Below are 15,748 nucleotides of genomic sequence, written 5' to 3'. Positions count from 1 at the left end.
AAAAAAAAGGGAAAAAAAGGGCATTGATGTTGTACTGTACTATTTTACTGGTTCGGTCATTGTTTTTCAAAGTAAAAACTGATTTTGTTGTTTGCAAATGTCTTATTTTGATAAAACATAGAAGTTAACTCTTTGACTGCCAGACGTTTTCAGAAAAGGGATGCCGTGGGTGCCAGCCGATTTAAGCATTTTGACTGATCTTTCAAGGTCCACAGAAAATTTTGTGTTTGGACTATGGAAGCACACATACTACCAAATGAAAGATTGGACTCTCATCTTTCATCAGAAAAAAAAGTTTGTTTCTACCTTATTCCGTTTTTTAGTAATCAACAATAGAAAATGGTTACTTTGACCCAAATGCTCTGTTTTGAAACAAAATACGGAGAAATCAAGCTTTTTGTGAAACGATATTATTTCATGCACTCTAGTGAATTTGACACTTTTTTTTCCCATGAATGATGCCACAAACACCTAAACAGTGCTTTACTTCTGTAAAACACTACCACCAACAATGAAAAAGTGTTTTTTGATAGCAAAATACGTTTATTTCCATTCAACAGTGTAACAATTTGACAAAACAATTTATTTACAAATGTGTGCAAACGTAGTACTATTTACAATTGTGTGGATGTTTCAAATACAGTTTTTCTTTTTGTAACACTCCTCTGCGTGCAAGGGGACGCAGCAGGATTTTTACAACAGATTAGTTTCACTGCGATTGCAGACGCTACACTTTTTTGCTGGCTTTTTTTTCCGGGGAATAGCAAGTATATACCGCAGTGTGTGCTTGGCCATGTTGCCATCAAGTCTACTCTCAGGATCATGATACGGTGACGTTACGGTGGTGTTACGTCTGGCTTCCTCATGTCCTTCAGTTCCTATACCGGGTGGTAAGAGATGTTCTGATCCATCTTATCCGCTCCGTTCATGGTGGCATCGTAGTCAATGACCAGTGTCTTCTCCGTGATCAGACTGTACCCATTCCTCCGATGAATATGCATTGGACTCTTGGCACTCTTCGTTGTCCGATTGAACGTCCGCCTGAGCAGAAGTGCTCGGTTGTGCTCCGCGTTTTCCGGTGTTAGCATCGCTAGCCGGTGAGGCTTTATGACGTGATCATAGCCGCCGCATCAACGTTTCCAACTTCGGCGTCAACCTCGGAGTCACCATCATCATCATCGTCGTCATGAATGTGCTCTTTAGCACTGGTTGATGCTTCTCTTCTTTGAAAAAAACGATCAAGCGTGAGCTGCTTGCCACTGGTCGCCATTTTCGCTTTCTCAGCCATTGTCCCGTCAACACTCTAGCTCTGCCTCACGTCTTCTACTACTGACGCCTACCCGATCTTGTCCAAAGAGAGTCATCGCTGCCATCTAGGGGCCAAAAATAGTCATTATACTAACTAGATCTGCTTGATACTTTCAGCACAGCTGGCCAAGGCTTTCCTCCACCCGTTTCCCAAAAAAACAAAAAAAAACTTGGTGAACGTCTTTTAACGTCTTTGGCGCTCCTCCGTAGGATTTTACTAAATGTTATTTAACGTTTTTGGCAGTCAAAGAGTTAATAAGTCTAATTCCATGAAGGATTACAGAAATCAGTGAACAATTACTGTTGATATGCTGAAGTCAGAGTATTTGGAAATTTTAAATTAAAAAAAATGACTTCAAACCTTTATTCGATTATTATTAAAATAGTTGTCGATTAAATTGATAATTGATTACTTGATGATTAATCAATTAATTTTGACAGCTCTACATATGAGTAGAAGTAGGCGTGAACTCCTAGGGCTGAATTTGAAGATGATATTAAGTAGAGATGCGTGCATAAATTTTGGTGATGATTGATTGCAGTTTTATGACATCAAGTGGCGTGAAGATCAAGTGTTAGATTGCCCCGGTCATGTAGTCAACATGCAGTTGGAAGTGGGTTTGGCTGGCTCCTACATCTGCTTGAAAGTGACAGTGTGTAATATTTAGCGCCATCTCGTGGTGAACAAAGAGATGCATAGAATTTTAAGCACATGCACTACAGTGCCTCAGACAGGCCGGCAGCTCCGGGGGAAAGATAGGGAAGCGTACAAGCTTCCGTATTTTTCCGGTTTTATTCTAAGCTATCGGGATACTATCTGAAGGAAAAATAACCAAATTCTTTAAAATTGTGTTGACGTAGATTTTTGTAATAGTTATACTCAATAACTCTGAGCTGGTGCTTTTCAAGGTGGGAAAGTCATCCGTAGGAGTGAAGGAATCAATTACAGTGCTCCTCCTGCCAACTCTGTGATGCGCCATTATTTTCAGCTTTGTATTTGAACACATTTACCAGTGAGCCACTACTACAAATGAGCTATATAAAACTTTTATATATTCGGAGACCATTTAACGATAGCAACATCGAATTGCTGAAGGTAGTCTGTCCGTCCTTCTGTTTCTCCACCCGGCTCAGAGCCGCGCAAGGAGCCATCCATGCAAGGCACAGTCTTTCGTTTTTGATGTCGCCCGCTCCATCATGAAGCTTCGAAGGAACATTAATCCTCATCCTGCAGTCAGTAGTATATGCTGTTCATCATTATTATTTTACCATTGGTTGTCTTTCATGTTTTCATGAACTCACGTTTGTTCCATCTGCTGCACCAGAGAACAAATAAAGGCAATTTAGACAATAAAGGTTTTCTAGTCTATTTTGTGACTAGTTTTTGGTGATCTAATAACAAGGTTAAGTTGAGCGTGTCAAAAGTGGTGTGCACAGACATTTTGGGGGGCAAGTGCGCCAGGGGAAAAAAAACATTAAGTCATGTCAAGTATATTAATATTTATATAGCCCTTGAAGTGTGTCTTCTGCCCAGATTTAGTCATAACTGTTTTAATTTCCTCAGTTGAGCTTTGTTCTACGGATATATCCTCACCTTGAGTGTTATCGCTATCTCTGCCAGGTGTAGTCATGACTGTATAACTTCCTCTATTCCTCAAATGATGTTTGTTCTGTGTCTGGATAGTGTCCTTGAATGTTATCGCACGTCCGGTTAACTTTGTTGAACTGTTTACTGGAAACTTTGTGGTACCGCCCTTCAAGATAGTATAAGAATGTTGTAAGTCCGCTGAAAACTCCGCACTTGTGAGAAGCTACAGCCATTGTCTGTAACTCATTTGTGCCCTGAATATTCTGTAGAAATAAAAGCTTTGAAGGAACTGTTCATCGTCTCGAGCCTGTATTCAGATAACCAACATTCTCACTACAAGTTTGTGCCAGGCTACTTCACAACAAAATAATTACAGGTAGGACAGACAATACAATTTCACTGGATTCATGTGTTAGTAACACTTACCCTAAATACAGAAATGATGTATGCATAGAGCCTGTTGTTATTTGAAGTGAGCAAGCATCCCATCGACCAGAAGTTAGCCCGAGCCACTAACAGAAATGGCTAGTGGGCCTTCAATAACATAATTGAAAATATTTATCTGTCAATGTCCTCTATTATACAATACCTTTGGTCTACTGTTTTGATCTTAAATTCCTGTGTAATTCGTCCTGTTTTCCTCACTTAGAGCTCAAAAGCTGACAGCTTGTTTCGCACATGCGCAATGAGAAATCAAGTTGTGTTAGATCCAAGAGCGATGTCGTTTTTTCCTCTCCCGGGTTGAGCCCACTTAGTGGGCCGAGCCAGTTCCGAATACTGTAAATTCCAACGTATTGGCAAATTTGTGGGCATGTGATAGTGTCATTTCACTCACCACGTAGCTGGTTACATTACAGTGTGTGTGCATCAACCTGCGTTAGTCCTGAATATTTCTGCTTTAATTTGATACCTACACAGTGGTATAAAATAATAATTAAATAATATTTAATATTAAAATGAATAAAAAAATACATATATGTCACTCCAGCATGCCCACTCTTTGCCACTGATCACTGATCTCCGCAATGAAAATGTGCCCAATTTTCTCTCTCTTTCTCTGGATTTTTTTTTTTTTGCACGTTTGAAACAAATAGTGGGTTTTTAAAATGAATGAATTATTTTTTCATCATTAGATGGGGCTAAATATTACACACTGTCCTTTTAAGCTAAAAATAATGTGTCCAACCTCTTAAAAAAAATGTAAATATATATTTTTTGAACATATAAACATGAAGAAAACACAAACACATTACAAGTATAAAATATAAGTTGAAGTAAAAAGAAAAACAAGAACAGGAAGAAAAAAAGTTTATATTTAGGAGGATAGGAGGAAGTTAAAAACGTATCTAGTCCTACCCCTTATTCGTTTTATGTTGATAGAATAATAAGGTTACTGTATTTCAGCAAAAAAAAAAGAGGATAAACCTAGTCATATATACAAGTGCACTTTAACATATGCACATTTGCCAGCAACATATGTACATGAAATTCATAGGCATATACCTTAATACATTTATATGAATCATATCCTAATACTCACACATACAATTTTCATTACACTCATACAGATACATCCAAAGAAATTACAGCATATACAGTATACAATTTCAACAGATCATGTCTGATTTATTTATTTATTTTTAAAACTTTGCTTTTAAACAATGTTTTAAATTCAGCAAGTGACTGACATATTTTCAGGTCAGTTCCAAAATTATTCCACAAATTAACACCTTTTACAGAAACTCACCGTTGCCTAATATTTGTTCTTGTTTTAAAAAAAAAAATGTAGACACTTGTACCCCTTATGTTATAAGGGCTCTCTCTAATTTCAATGTTGTTGGTGTAGAACATTCCTATTTATAACATCCCAGTGTGGTGCACAGCTGATAAATGATAGATCATGTGGTTTTGCAACTGTGGCGGAAATGAAAGTTCACTGGCGACACCAGCGGATCACCACCTAAAAGGTAATGAAAAACGAGTCTACTTTTGAATCATTGTTCGTGTGTGAATACACGCACGCACACATTTCCTTTTGAAGTACGCGACCGCTGGGTCCACTTAAGCTATTCTCAGAAGTTTAGTCAGAGCAGGTTTTATGGACGTATTTTCCTTATACCCCACAATGCTTGCTGCTCGCTAACAGTTAGCCTCTTGCAGGTCAATTTTGTAACAATAGTCAATGCACCAGAAAAGGCAGTGATTTTCCCTTCAAAATAAATATAACATATCGCTCTCACAACATTATATAATTTGTTCTGTAGCAAATTACATCGCTTTGCTCATAATATAATATTAAAAAGAACACTGTTTTGTTTCAGAACATAATTTTTCACGTGAATATTAAGCAATTTTACTATATAAATATGTAGTTATTATGATCGTGAAAAACACACCGGTAACGGGAATGCCTTCTGCCCTTTACTTTACTGTAATGCATAGAAACGCCTTTATCGTCTTCCGTGTTTATTTTATGCGTAAAAGCAAGGGTATTTATATTACGTAGCTTTGGTTAGGTAGTATGATTAGGTGATCCACGGAACAGTTATTAGACCACTGCGCATTTGTTGTTACTTAACGCAGTGTAGTCGTTTAGCTAGTATCATTTCGTGATCTAAAGAATTGTTCTTTTATTTTTATGTATGTATTTATTATTATTATTTTTATTTGCGTAAGCGTTACCCCTTTCGTCCTGAACCAGGAATACACTTGAGGTAGTTTTTAATGCAACTATTTTAAATTGGTTTTAAATTGTGACCTCCGGTAGCACATAGCCTGCCCTAAATAGTCCCACACGGATGTGCCAGTCGTAGTCACCTTGGCATGTACTGCAGCAAGAAATGTTTCACTGATATTGCAGTGTAATTCCTACTTGCTGGGAAGTTTTCTTCTTCCACCCCATAAGTTTAACTCGAGTGACGATGTATATTGTCTTTGTAGTCCCTAAGTACCAGTCAGCATGCATATCTAAGTTTGCACAATGTGATGTTGTAAATCTTTTCTCAAGGTATTTACACTGTATCACATAAGCCTGAAGGTCGAACATGTGGTCTTTGCCTTCATTGAGTTAAAACATTTTTGATGGCCTGCTAAATGTTGTTCGTCTCTTCTTTGTGATATGATGCAGTGAAAATGTGACAATATGTGTTTCAGTGGTCTGATGTCATGGCATCTTCCACTGTGACCAGACCTGGTGTCCTTGTCCACTCTACTGAAAAGTCTCAGTTGATTTTAAAAGGTAATAATCTCTTAATTCTTAAACATATCATGCCACAATTTTAACCTTTCATGTTCTTTTACCCGGTTTGTAAGATCATTTTGGGTTGGAAATGAGCAGGATACCAATTGGTTAAGCGCTTTGTTTTCTGTTGGACAGATATGCCTATGATTTTGAATGAGACATTTTTCATAAAAGAACCCCAGCAATCATTAATTTTTTTAGACTTCACACGATCAGGATTGTTGGGCCCGATCACGATCGCCGATAAGCGATTTAAAAAAAAAAAAAAAAATAATAAAAAAAAAATAAAAAATTCTGATAACAAGTCCGATCATAAGATGGAGCAACGTGTCTGTTCAAATAACTTGTTTAATTACTGTTAATTTGAAAAAAACAATAATAATAATAAATTGGCTTTTTACACATTCAGGATTTTCGGGGTCAATCTGCAAAAAAAAAAAAAGATACCAATTCAATCAGAAGATGGAGAACTATATTTAGTTAAACAATTTGTATATTTACTCTACAGTCTAACCCCTAAACTAAAAAAAAATATATTAACAAAAATGCTGATAAACAATAAATAAAACATGTAATGTTTATAACATCTTACATGTTTACAACATCTCTTGTGCATGCATCTCAAATGCATGAAACTCGCCAGTAATTCAAGTGGCCAGTTTTTTCTAAAACTAATGCTATACTATTGCTATCTTGGTTCAACACATCCATACGCTTAACTTACCAACTATGTGGCTTCACATTCTGTTGATGCTGCCAAAGCTGGCTGTTTTTATCTGCTCAGGACGCTGTCTGATGCCGTTTGGCTCTAGCAAAAATTTCCCCTATCTACTTAAACTGTATAGTGTGGCGGCTGTGGCTCAGGGGTGAGCCGGTCGTCCAGTAACTGGGAAACAATGGAAATGGAAAACAATGACCGAATGGGTAACATAGTACAACAACAATTAACCATTTTTTTTAAAGCACCATACAAATAAAAAAGTATGAAATAAACACCCATCACTGGTTAACTTACCAACTATGTGGCTTCACATTCTGTTGATGCTGCCAAAGCTGGCTGTTTTTATCTGCTCAGGACGCTGTCTGATGCCGTTTGGCTCTAGCAAAAATTTCCCCTATCTACTTAAACTGTATAGTGTGGCGGCTGTGGCTCAGGGGTGAGCCGGTCGTCCAGTAACTGGGAAACAATGGAAATGGAAAACAATGACCGAATGGGTAACATAGTACAACAACAATTAACCATTTTTTTTAAAGCACCATACAAATAAAAAAGTATGAAATAAACACCCATCACTGGTTAATGAACAGCAATCGGCGGAAAAAATGCTTTTGTAATACACTTTAATGCAAAATTAAAAATAATCTTATTAGTCGATTAATCGATTGAATAATCAATAGATTAATCAATTCTAAAAATATTCGATAGTGACAGCACTAAATTATTATTTTGTACATTTATTCTATAGTGCAATACAAAGTGAAACTTCCAATTTGAACTACCGCTGTCAAAATTAATCGATTAATCGATAAATAATCAATTATCAAATTAATCAACAACTATTTTAATAATCGAGTAAATGTTTGGAGCCATTTTTTTATTTTAAAATTGTCCAAAATCTCTGATTTCAGCATATCGACAGTAATTGTTCACTGATTTCTGTAGTTGTTCATGAAAGAAGACTGATTATCTTCTGTGTTTAATCAAAATAAGACATTTGCAGACATCTGTTTTTATTTTGAAAAACAATGACCAAACCGGTAACATAGTACAACATCAATCTCCCTTTTTTTTAATCACTATATGAATACAAAGTATGAAATAAACACTGCTTAATAAACAAAATAATCCAAATAAAGTAATTATGGAAAAAATGCTTTTGTTATATACTTCAATGCAAAATTAAAATGAATCAGACTAGTCGATTGAATAATCGATAAATTAATTGATTCTAAAAATATTTGATAGTGACAGCAATAGTAATGTTTATTTAATCATAAATATTTATTGTATGATGTTAAATTTGTGTTCTTTTTTTGGAGCAATGACCAAAGAGAAATATGAATATATAATAATATATTGACTTAGTTGTTTATCTACAAAAAGATTGCCCCAATAACCTCATTAATGTGTTCCTAGTGGTGTCTGCGAAGCCTCAATCTCCCAAGCTGCCAACCCGTCACTCTCGGCTCAGCTCCTTTGTAGAGGTGACTGCAGATGGCCTTTCCAGTGAAACCAAAAAGACAGCCAAGCGCAGTGGACACCTTGAGCTGCAGTGGAATGAAGATCTCACTCTGTAAGAAACAATATACGCTTTCTGTATTATAGAAAACCCAAGGTAAGTGACTGCCGTAAATCCTGAGTAGTGCGTGGTGTAACTCAGACGCAGGTTAGGCCCTATGTTGGTGATTGAACAGATGAGCACAGGCAAGCAGATCTGAGAGAGGGAGGGCTGTGCCGCTCTGGGAGTGACTGCAGCAAACTTCACTCATGGTCAATCAAAGTGGCACATTCACTTTGAGGTTATTTAAGGGAAATTACCATTTGTGAAAAAGTTTTAGATTTTTGAGTCCAACTTAAGGCCAACGAAAAATGTGAGCAAAAAAAAAAAAAGTGTTGCATTTATATTTTTGTTCACTGTATATCCTTCAGCCACTTTGACCAGCCCAGCCAGTAATATGCCTCACTGTCTTGTGGAATTGCACTTGAAAGAACTTTGATGACCAGATTGTTAATCATTTGCAAGTCATTATGGTTCTTAACATTTTTTACCCTGGGGCCCAGCTTTTCCTGTAAAAAGTGGTCCGGGGCCCATTCAGAAATGATGATTTATGTTAACTTATTATTGTTTGTATATAATAACTAAATTAAATCTAGTTAATATGTATAAAATCAGTATCAAGTAACATGATATAATGTGGTCATCAATGACATTTATTTATGTGTAAACACTGACGCACAATAAGATGCCCAACAAGCAAAGAATTCCGGAATCAACTTCTCCATTTTTGTGTGCGTTTATGTGGATTTTTTTAAACAGACGAGGCAGTGTAATCAGATTGATAATTGTGATTCACTCAAGGGAGTTTTTCACATTATCAATGTGGGACTGCTCAATGGTTGATTTGCTTGTGGAAGGCGGGACATTCCGTACAATACTTCGAGCTGGTTGGATGATGTGGCATCTTCTGCACGTTTGTTTTCACCAATCACGGCAACCGATGAAAATGTAGTCTTCAGTCTCGTTTAAGGAAGAAAAAAAAAGCACAAACGTCTTTACCAGATAAAAATGCACAAAGTGCCTCTTGCTGTTCAACATTCAACAAGGAAACGGTGACTAATTCTGCGGGAGCAGAATTAATTGCAGCGTCCATTCGTCTATGCTAGGTTTGTTCGTTTCCCCTGGCCTCGGTGCTTCCTGGTTTTGTCACAGCTGCATGTTGCGGTTGGTTGAAAATTGAGCCGCGAGCAGTTCAAGATGGATTCTCGTAGTGTTTGTGAACAAATACTGCGTAAATTCAGCTTGCTGGCAAGGTTAGAGGCAGTGTGGACAGATTTTTTTCCTACACGGGGAGGAGGAGAAATATTCGGTATTAAAAATACCCCGCTACATCTGTACAAAGCCTCAATTGAAAGCTGCCTGCGGCAGTTGTGGCCCAGTGGGGTCCACAGTTACAAAACTGAAATTCGGCCCACTAGATGGCGCTTGCGCGGTTAAAGTGAGAGTTCTTTTTTAAATTTTTATTTACATGAATCTGTATGGCCTCCTTACCGACTTCGCCCTGACAGCGTCCTGTGACCTGAGATCTGGTCCGGTTTTGGTTGAGACGAAAGTAGTCCGGCTAATTGGCTGGGGGTTATGGGCATTATTTTTCTGTTCATATCACTGCATCCAGCTGACAGACGCGCACAAATCAAGTTGCTTGAAAGTGTTTACCTGTAGCGAGAGAGCTAATGGAGAGCTAGAGTGATTAGTATATAATGTTACGATGGTATAAACTTTATAAGATAGTGTAACTAAGGTGTGTTGTGTGTTCCTGTGTTGCACATTCGGTTTTGTATTTTTGTGTCTGAGTGTTAGTGAACACATCGCATGTCTCGCGGTGGAAAGAGACTCATCCATACATTGTTGGTAACGTGTGCTCATTCGGCTTGCGAGTAAAGCTTCTGGCTGCGGCCAACAGTAGCCGGTTGGGTGAAGACAAATAAAAAAATTAGATTGCCAACCACGTCTGCTGGCAGCATTCTTGTGAGACGTCACACTATATTATATTATTCTATATGTAAAAATGGTACGGGCGCGTGATTTCCCGGGCTGTACCAATAAAAATGTCCCTGAATCTCAGCACACGTTTCATCGCTTTCCGAGCACTTTAAACAGATACCCCATTTGTCAGTGACAGTCACCCGCTCTCTCAGGGCTACAGCTGATGCGCCACCATCAAGTTGGCTAAATGCTAAAGACATTGTCTTCCTATTGTCAGTGACGTTGTCAGACATGTTATTGTGATTTTTCAAACTTATAATCACGGTGGAACACGCGCGTCTGTCAGCTGTATGCAGCGCGTCATGCAGTGATAAGAACAAAAAAATAGTGCCAGGCAGTAACAAATAGGATCCAACAGTCAGTGTAGCACATGAACGAGTTGGCGTTGCGTGTTGCCGAGATGTTTTTTTTCTACTTAGCAAATCAATGTGTACAAAGCAACCACACGAGTATGCTCTAAGCCTACATACTGTACTGTATAACTTTCATTACAAACTCAAACCCTCAATTTCTGAAGGACAGAATAGATATGTTTCATCTTTAATGTGCATTGCTTATCATAAATAGACCCTATCACATTTTTGTGATGAGATCTTACCTGTTTAGCAAGTAGAAAGCAAGCTGTGGGTCCCGTTTCATCCTCTTTCCTTATACGTTCCTCTCCTGGTTACCAAACCTGCCCATCACCTCTGTTCTTCTGGGAATGCTCTGCATCACTTCGTCAAGGTCCAGCTAAAAGTTCTCGTTCTCCTCCAGCTCATATCCTACCTGTGACGCATACCCACTAACAACATTGATCATCACACCTTCGATTCCTAGCTTTAGACTCATCACTCTGACATTTTTTTTTTTTTTTACCTCCAGGACGTTCCTAACAAACGGCCCTTTCATGACTTCTACTCCATTTCTCTTCCTATCTACACCATGATAGAATAACTTGAAAAACTGCTCCTAAACTTCTATCTTTGCTCTCTTTCCACCTGGTCTCCTGAACACACAGTATGTCCACCTTCCTCCTCTGCATCATTTCAACCAGCTCTTTACTTTTTCCTGTCATAGTTCCAACATTCAAAGTCCCTACTCTCAGTCCTACACTCTTGGTGTTCCTCTTCTCTTTCTTCCTACGCACACACCTTCCTCCTCTCCTTCTTCAACCAAAAGTAGTCCAGTTACCACCGGCACCCTGTAGGTCAACAGCACTGATGGCTGTCGTTGTTAACCCGGGCCTCCCCGATCCATTATGAAATTCATATATTTGGTTCGCATGTTTGGTTTGGCCAAAGTTTTAAGTTGGATGCCTTTCCTGACACAACCCTCTGTTTTTATCCGGGCTTGTGACTGGCACAAGAAAACACTGGCTTGTGTCCCCTTGCGGCTACATTACAATTCTTAAAACGTGTGGGTAAAAAATATGGTTATTTTAACACTACAATCTGCGTCAATTTTGCGACATGCACCTTTAACGAAGCATTCATAATGTATGTTTCACCAAGAGCCACAAAAATTTGAAGGCATATGTAGCAGCCCCCATAAGCTGTATGCTAAACCCAACATTTTGAGAACTGAGCACCATTTGGCCTTTTACAGAGGACATATTTTAATGACTACTCATGAAACTTTGCACACACAAAAGGCCTGGCAAAAACATTTATATTTTAGAGGATTCTATGTGATAGTACACCGTGTCCAGGGTTGTGAGGGCCCTTTGAAGCTACTCTCAGCTCAAGTTATTTATTTATTTTTTATAAGATTAAACCTATAAAACTGTGGTGTTGTGTGTGATGCGGTTGAAATTTTGGTGCACCTAACTTTTGTGCTGGCAAAAAGTTACTCTGATTTATTACTTGGTAATACTTATTAAACATTGCAATTTAGCTTTTTGGTGTTCTTTTTTTGTACTGTCTTGACCACATTGAGTTTTTATTTTTTTTAATTTTTTTCCCACATTTTCCAGGAATGTGACACCTCAGACTCGTCTGGATCTGAAGCTGTGGAGCTGCCACACCCTGAGGAAAGAGTTACTGGGCAGCGCTACAATAGATTTGCTGGACACATTGCACATGCACAATGGCAAGAGTAAGGACGCAGTTAATAACTCATGTGCACACTTCAATTTCACACTATATATATATATATATATATATATATGTGTATATATATATATGTGTATATATATATATATGTGTATATATATATATGTGTATATATATATATATATATGTATATATATATGTATGTATATATATATGTATATATATATGTATATATATATGTATGTATATATATATGTATATATATATGTATGTATATATATATGTATATATATATATATATATATATATGTATGTATATATATATGTATATATATATATATGTATATATATATATATGTATATATACATATATATGTATATATATATATATATATATATGTATGTATATATATATATATATATATGTATATATATATATATATATGTATATATATATATATATATATATGTATATATATATATATATATATATATATGTATATATATATATATATATATATATATGTATATATATATATATATATATATGTATATATATATATATATATATATATGTATATATATATATATATATGTATATATATATATATATATATATATATATATATATATATGTATATATATATATATATATATATATGTATATATATATATATATATATGTATATATATATATATATATGTGACCAGCTCTGGCAAAAGGGTCCTCATGTGCCATAAAAATCCAAATTGATATATTCATATATTCAAATTCTGCACTTAATTCCCTTTAAAATGATAAAATCGACAAAATTGTGACCAAAGTTCTTCTTAGTCACGGAAGCTCATCTATCCATGATCACGTTTGTGTCTTGTAGCAGACTGTGCTCAAAGCTGGCTCTTTTTTATCCAGTTTCCATCCCAATTTTGTCATATGCGAACATTAAATCTCCTCCGGGTCGAGCATGACGTGACCCTTGAGTACAAGGAGCCCTGACTTTTTTACTGGAACAGCGCCTATTAGCTTTTATCTTCCCTTCAGGGATGAACACTCAACAGTTTCTAGACAAAGGGGAGGAGTGGAGTGGTGAAGGGTCACGTCATGCTCGACCCGGAGGACATTTAATTCCACTCCTCCCCTTTGTCTAGAAACTGTTGAGTGTTCGTCCCTGAAGGGAAGATAAAAGCTAATAGGCGCTGTTCCAGTAAAAAAGTCAGGGCTCCTTGTACTCATCTGGGCATTGGTGGAGCATGCATGATGTATAAAAAGCTTTAGGATTACCTTTTTGAACTGCACATGGCACCTTTAAATTACTGGTGGAGCATGTCTTGATGGTGTATACCACCATCTACTGCGGCACATCCCTCTCGATATTCTCAAAAGAAGACCTGATGGAAACGGACAAAATTATATCATATTCATCTTATAAAAAGAAACAGGATCAAAAATCAGAAAAAGACTTGGAAGATAAAATTAAACAACTGACGGATGAGTACGCAATAAACCCAAATAACCAAATATGGACTGACTTACAAAATACAAAAATACAGTTAGACGATATGCTAACTAAAAAGACAGAATTTATAATACAACAATTGAGATATAACAACTTTGAATATAATAACAAATCAGGTAAATTTCTTGCAAACCAACTGCAACGCAATCGGGAAAAGTCTCTTATAACGGCTATTAAAGGGACAACTGGTGAATGCACACAATCACCAGAAGAAATTAATCACATTTTTTATAACTATTATCGTAACCTATACTTAGAAACTAACAAGCCTAACCCTGAGCATATTGAGGCATTCTTCAGTAGCTTAAATATACCTCAGTTAACTACTGAATATAAAGACATGTTAGATGCGCCACTTACTATAAACGAGTTGTACAGTGCTCTAGATAGTATGCCTAATGGCAAAGCAACTGGCCCGGATGGTTATCCGGCTATATTTTTTAAGCACTTCTGGTTAATGCTTGCTCCACTATTCTTAAGAGTAGTAACAGCAATTAAAACTAAGGGTTACATACGCCCACACATGAATACAGCAGCAATTAAACTTTTATTAAAGCCAGAAAAAGACCCCACCCTTCCATCAAGTTACCGTCCGATTTCACTAATTAACACTGATATTAAAATTATCACTAAGGCTTTCACATCTAGACTAGAAACAGTAATCTCGACAATCATTCATAGCGACCAAACAGGCTTTATTAAAGATCGGCACTCTACTAATAATATTAGGAGACTCTTTAACCTTATTAGCATGTCACAGCGGCATGATAAAAAGGCAGTTATTATATCATTGGATGCAGAAAAAGCTTTCGACAAAGTTAACTGGTCCTTCCTCTTTGCTGTTTTAAATAAATTTGGCTTTGGGAAATCATTTATCCACTGGGTATCAGTATTATATGATTCTCCTAAAGCTACAGTTACTACTAATGGGATTATATCTCAGAGCTTTACTTTACAGAGAGGCACAAGACAGGGATGCCCACTATCCTCTTTATTATTTGCAATATTTATTGAGCCACTTGCATTAGCCATACGCCAGGAAAGAAGGATTCAAGGAATTCACTCTGGGGTAACAGAACATAAAATTAATCTATATGCCGATGACATCTTACTTTATTTAGAAAAGCCGGCTACTTCGCTAGGGGAAGTATTTAACTTAATAACTAAATTCTCACATTTATCAGATTATTCTATTAACTGGACAAAATCAACACTTCTACCTATTACAGAAAATTCATGGAACCCTGCAAGCCAGGACCCACACTACTCATTTCCTATAGTTAATTTAAAATACTTAGGCATAAAAATCTCACCTAAATTAACTGATTTAATTCATTTAAACTTTTCTCCACTTCTGGATAACATTTATAGTGACTTGGAGCGCTGGAATAATCTTCCTATTTCTCTAATAGGACGAATAGCCACCATTAAAATGAAAGTTTTACCCAAAATAAACTATTTTTTCTCAATGATCCCATTTAAACCTACGGCTAAATGGTTCCAGTTGTTGGACTCAGCCGTTCCAAAATTTTACTGGAATAAAAAAAAAGCAAAGATTAGTCTATCTACTCTTCAGAAAAGTAAATCCAAAGGTGGTCTAGAGGCACCAAATTTTATGTACTACTATATAGCTAACCATCTACAATATATCGTTCTATGGGCACAACCCAACAGAGATACTAACTGTTGGCTGGAACTAGAACAGAAGGATTGTAATAACCTCAGACTTCTAGATTTACTCTTTATTACAACATCGATTAAGCGACATAATTGTTTTAAAAACCCAATGATTTCCG

General features: G+C 36.6%; 1 protein-coding gene across 1 annotated transcript in view; it reads left to right on the top strand.

The window, feature by feature from the left end:
* Positions 1–5,337: 5,337 nt before the first annotated feature.
* Positions 5,338–15,748, top strand: part of wwp2 (WW domain containing E3 ubiquitin protein ligase 2) — a 145,248-nt gene continuing 134,837 nt past the window's right edge. Inside the window, exons 1-4 of the mRNA XM_077567937.1 lie at positions 5,338–5,610; positions 6,050–6,134; positions 8,275–8,431; positions 12,357–12,478. Coding sequence (XP_077424063.1) covers positions 6,062–6,134; positions 8,275–8,431; positions 12,357–12,478 — 352 coding nt within the window. The 5' untranslated portion in view covers positions 5,338–5,610; positions 6,050–6,061. The remainder of the gene's footprint in view (positions 5,611–6,049; positions 6,135–8,274; positions 8,432–12,356; positions 12,479–15,748) is intronic.

Source organism: Vanacampus margaritifer, chromosome 6 (assembly GCF_051991255.1).
Source record: "Vanacampus margaritifer isolate UIUO_Vmar chromosome 6, RoL_Vmar_1.0, whole genome shotgun sequence".
Taxonomy (NCBI): Eukaryota; Metazoa; Chordata; class Actinopteri; order Syngnathiformes; family Syngnathidae; genus Vanacampus; species Vanacampus margaritifer.
Note: the sequence above shows the minus strand (reverse complement) of the source record. Positions and strands in the feature narration are given on the sequence as shown.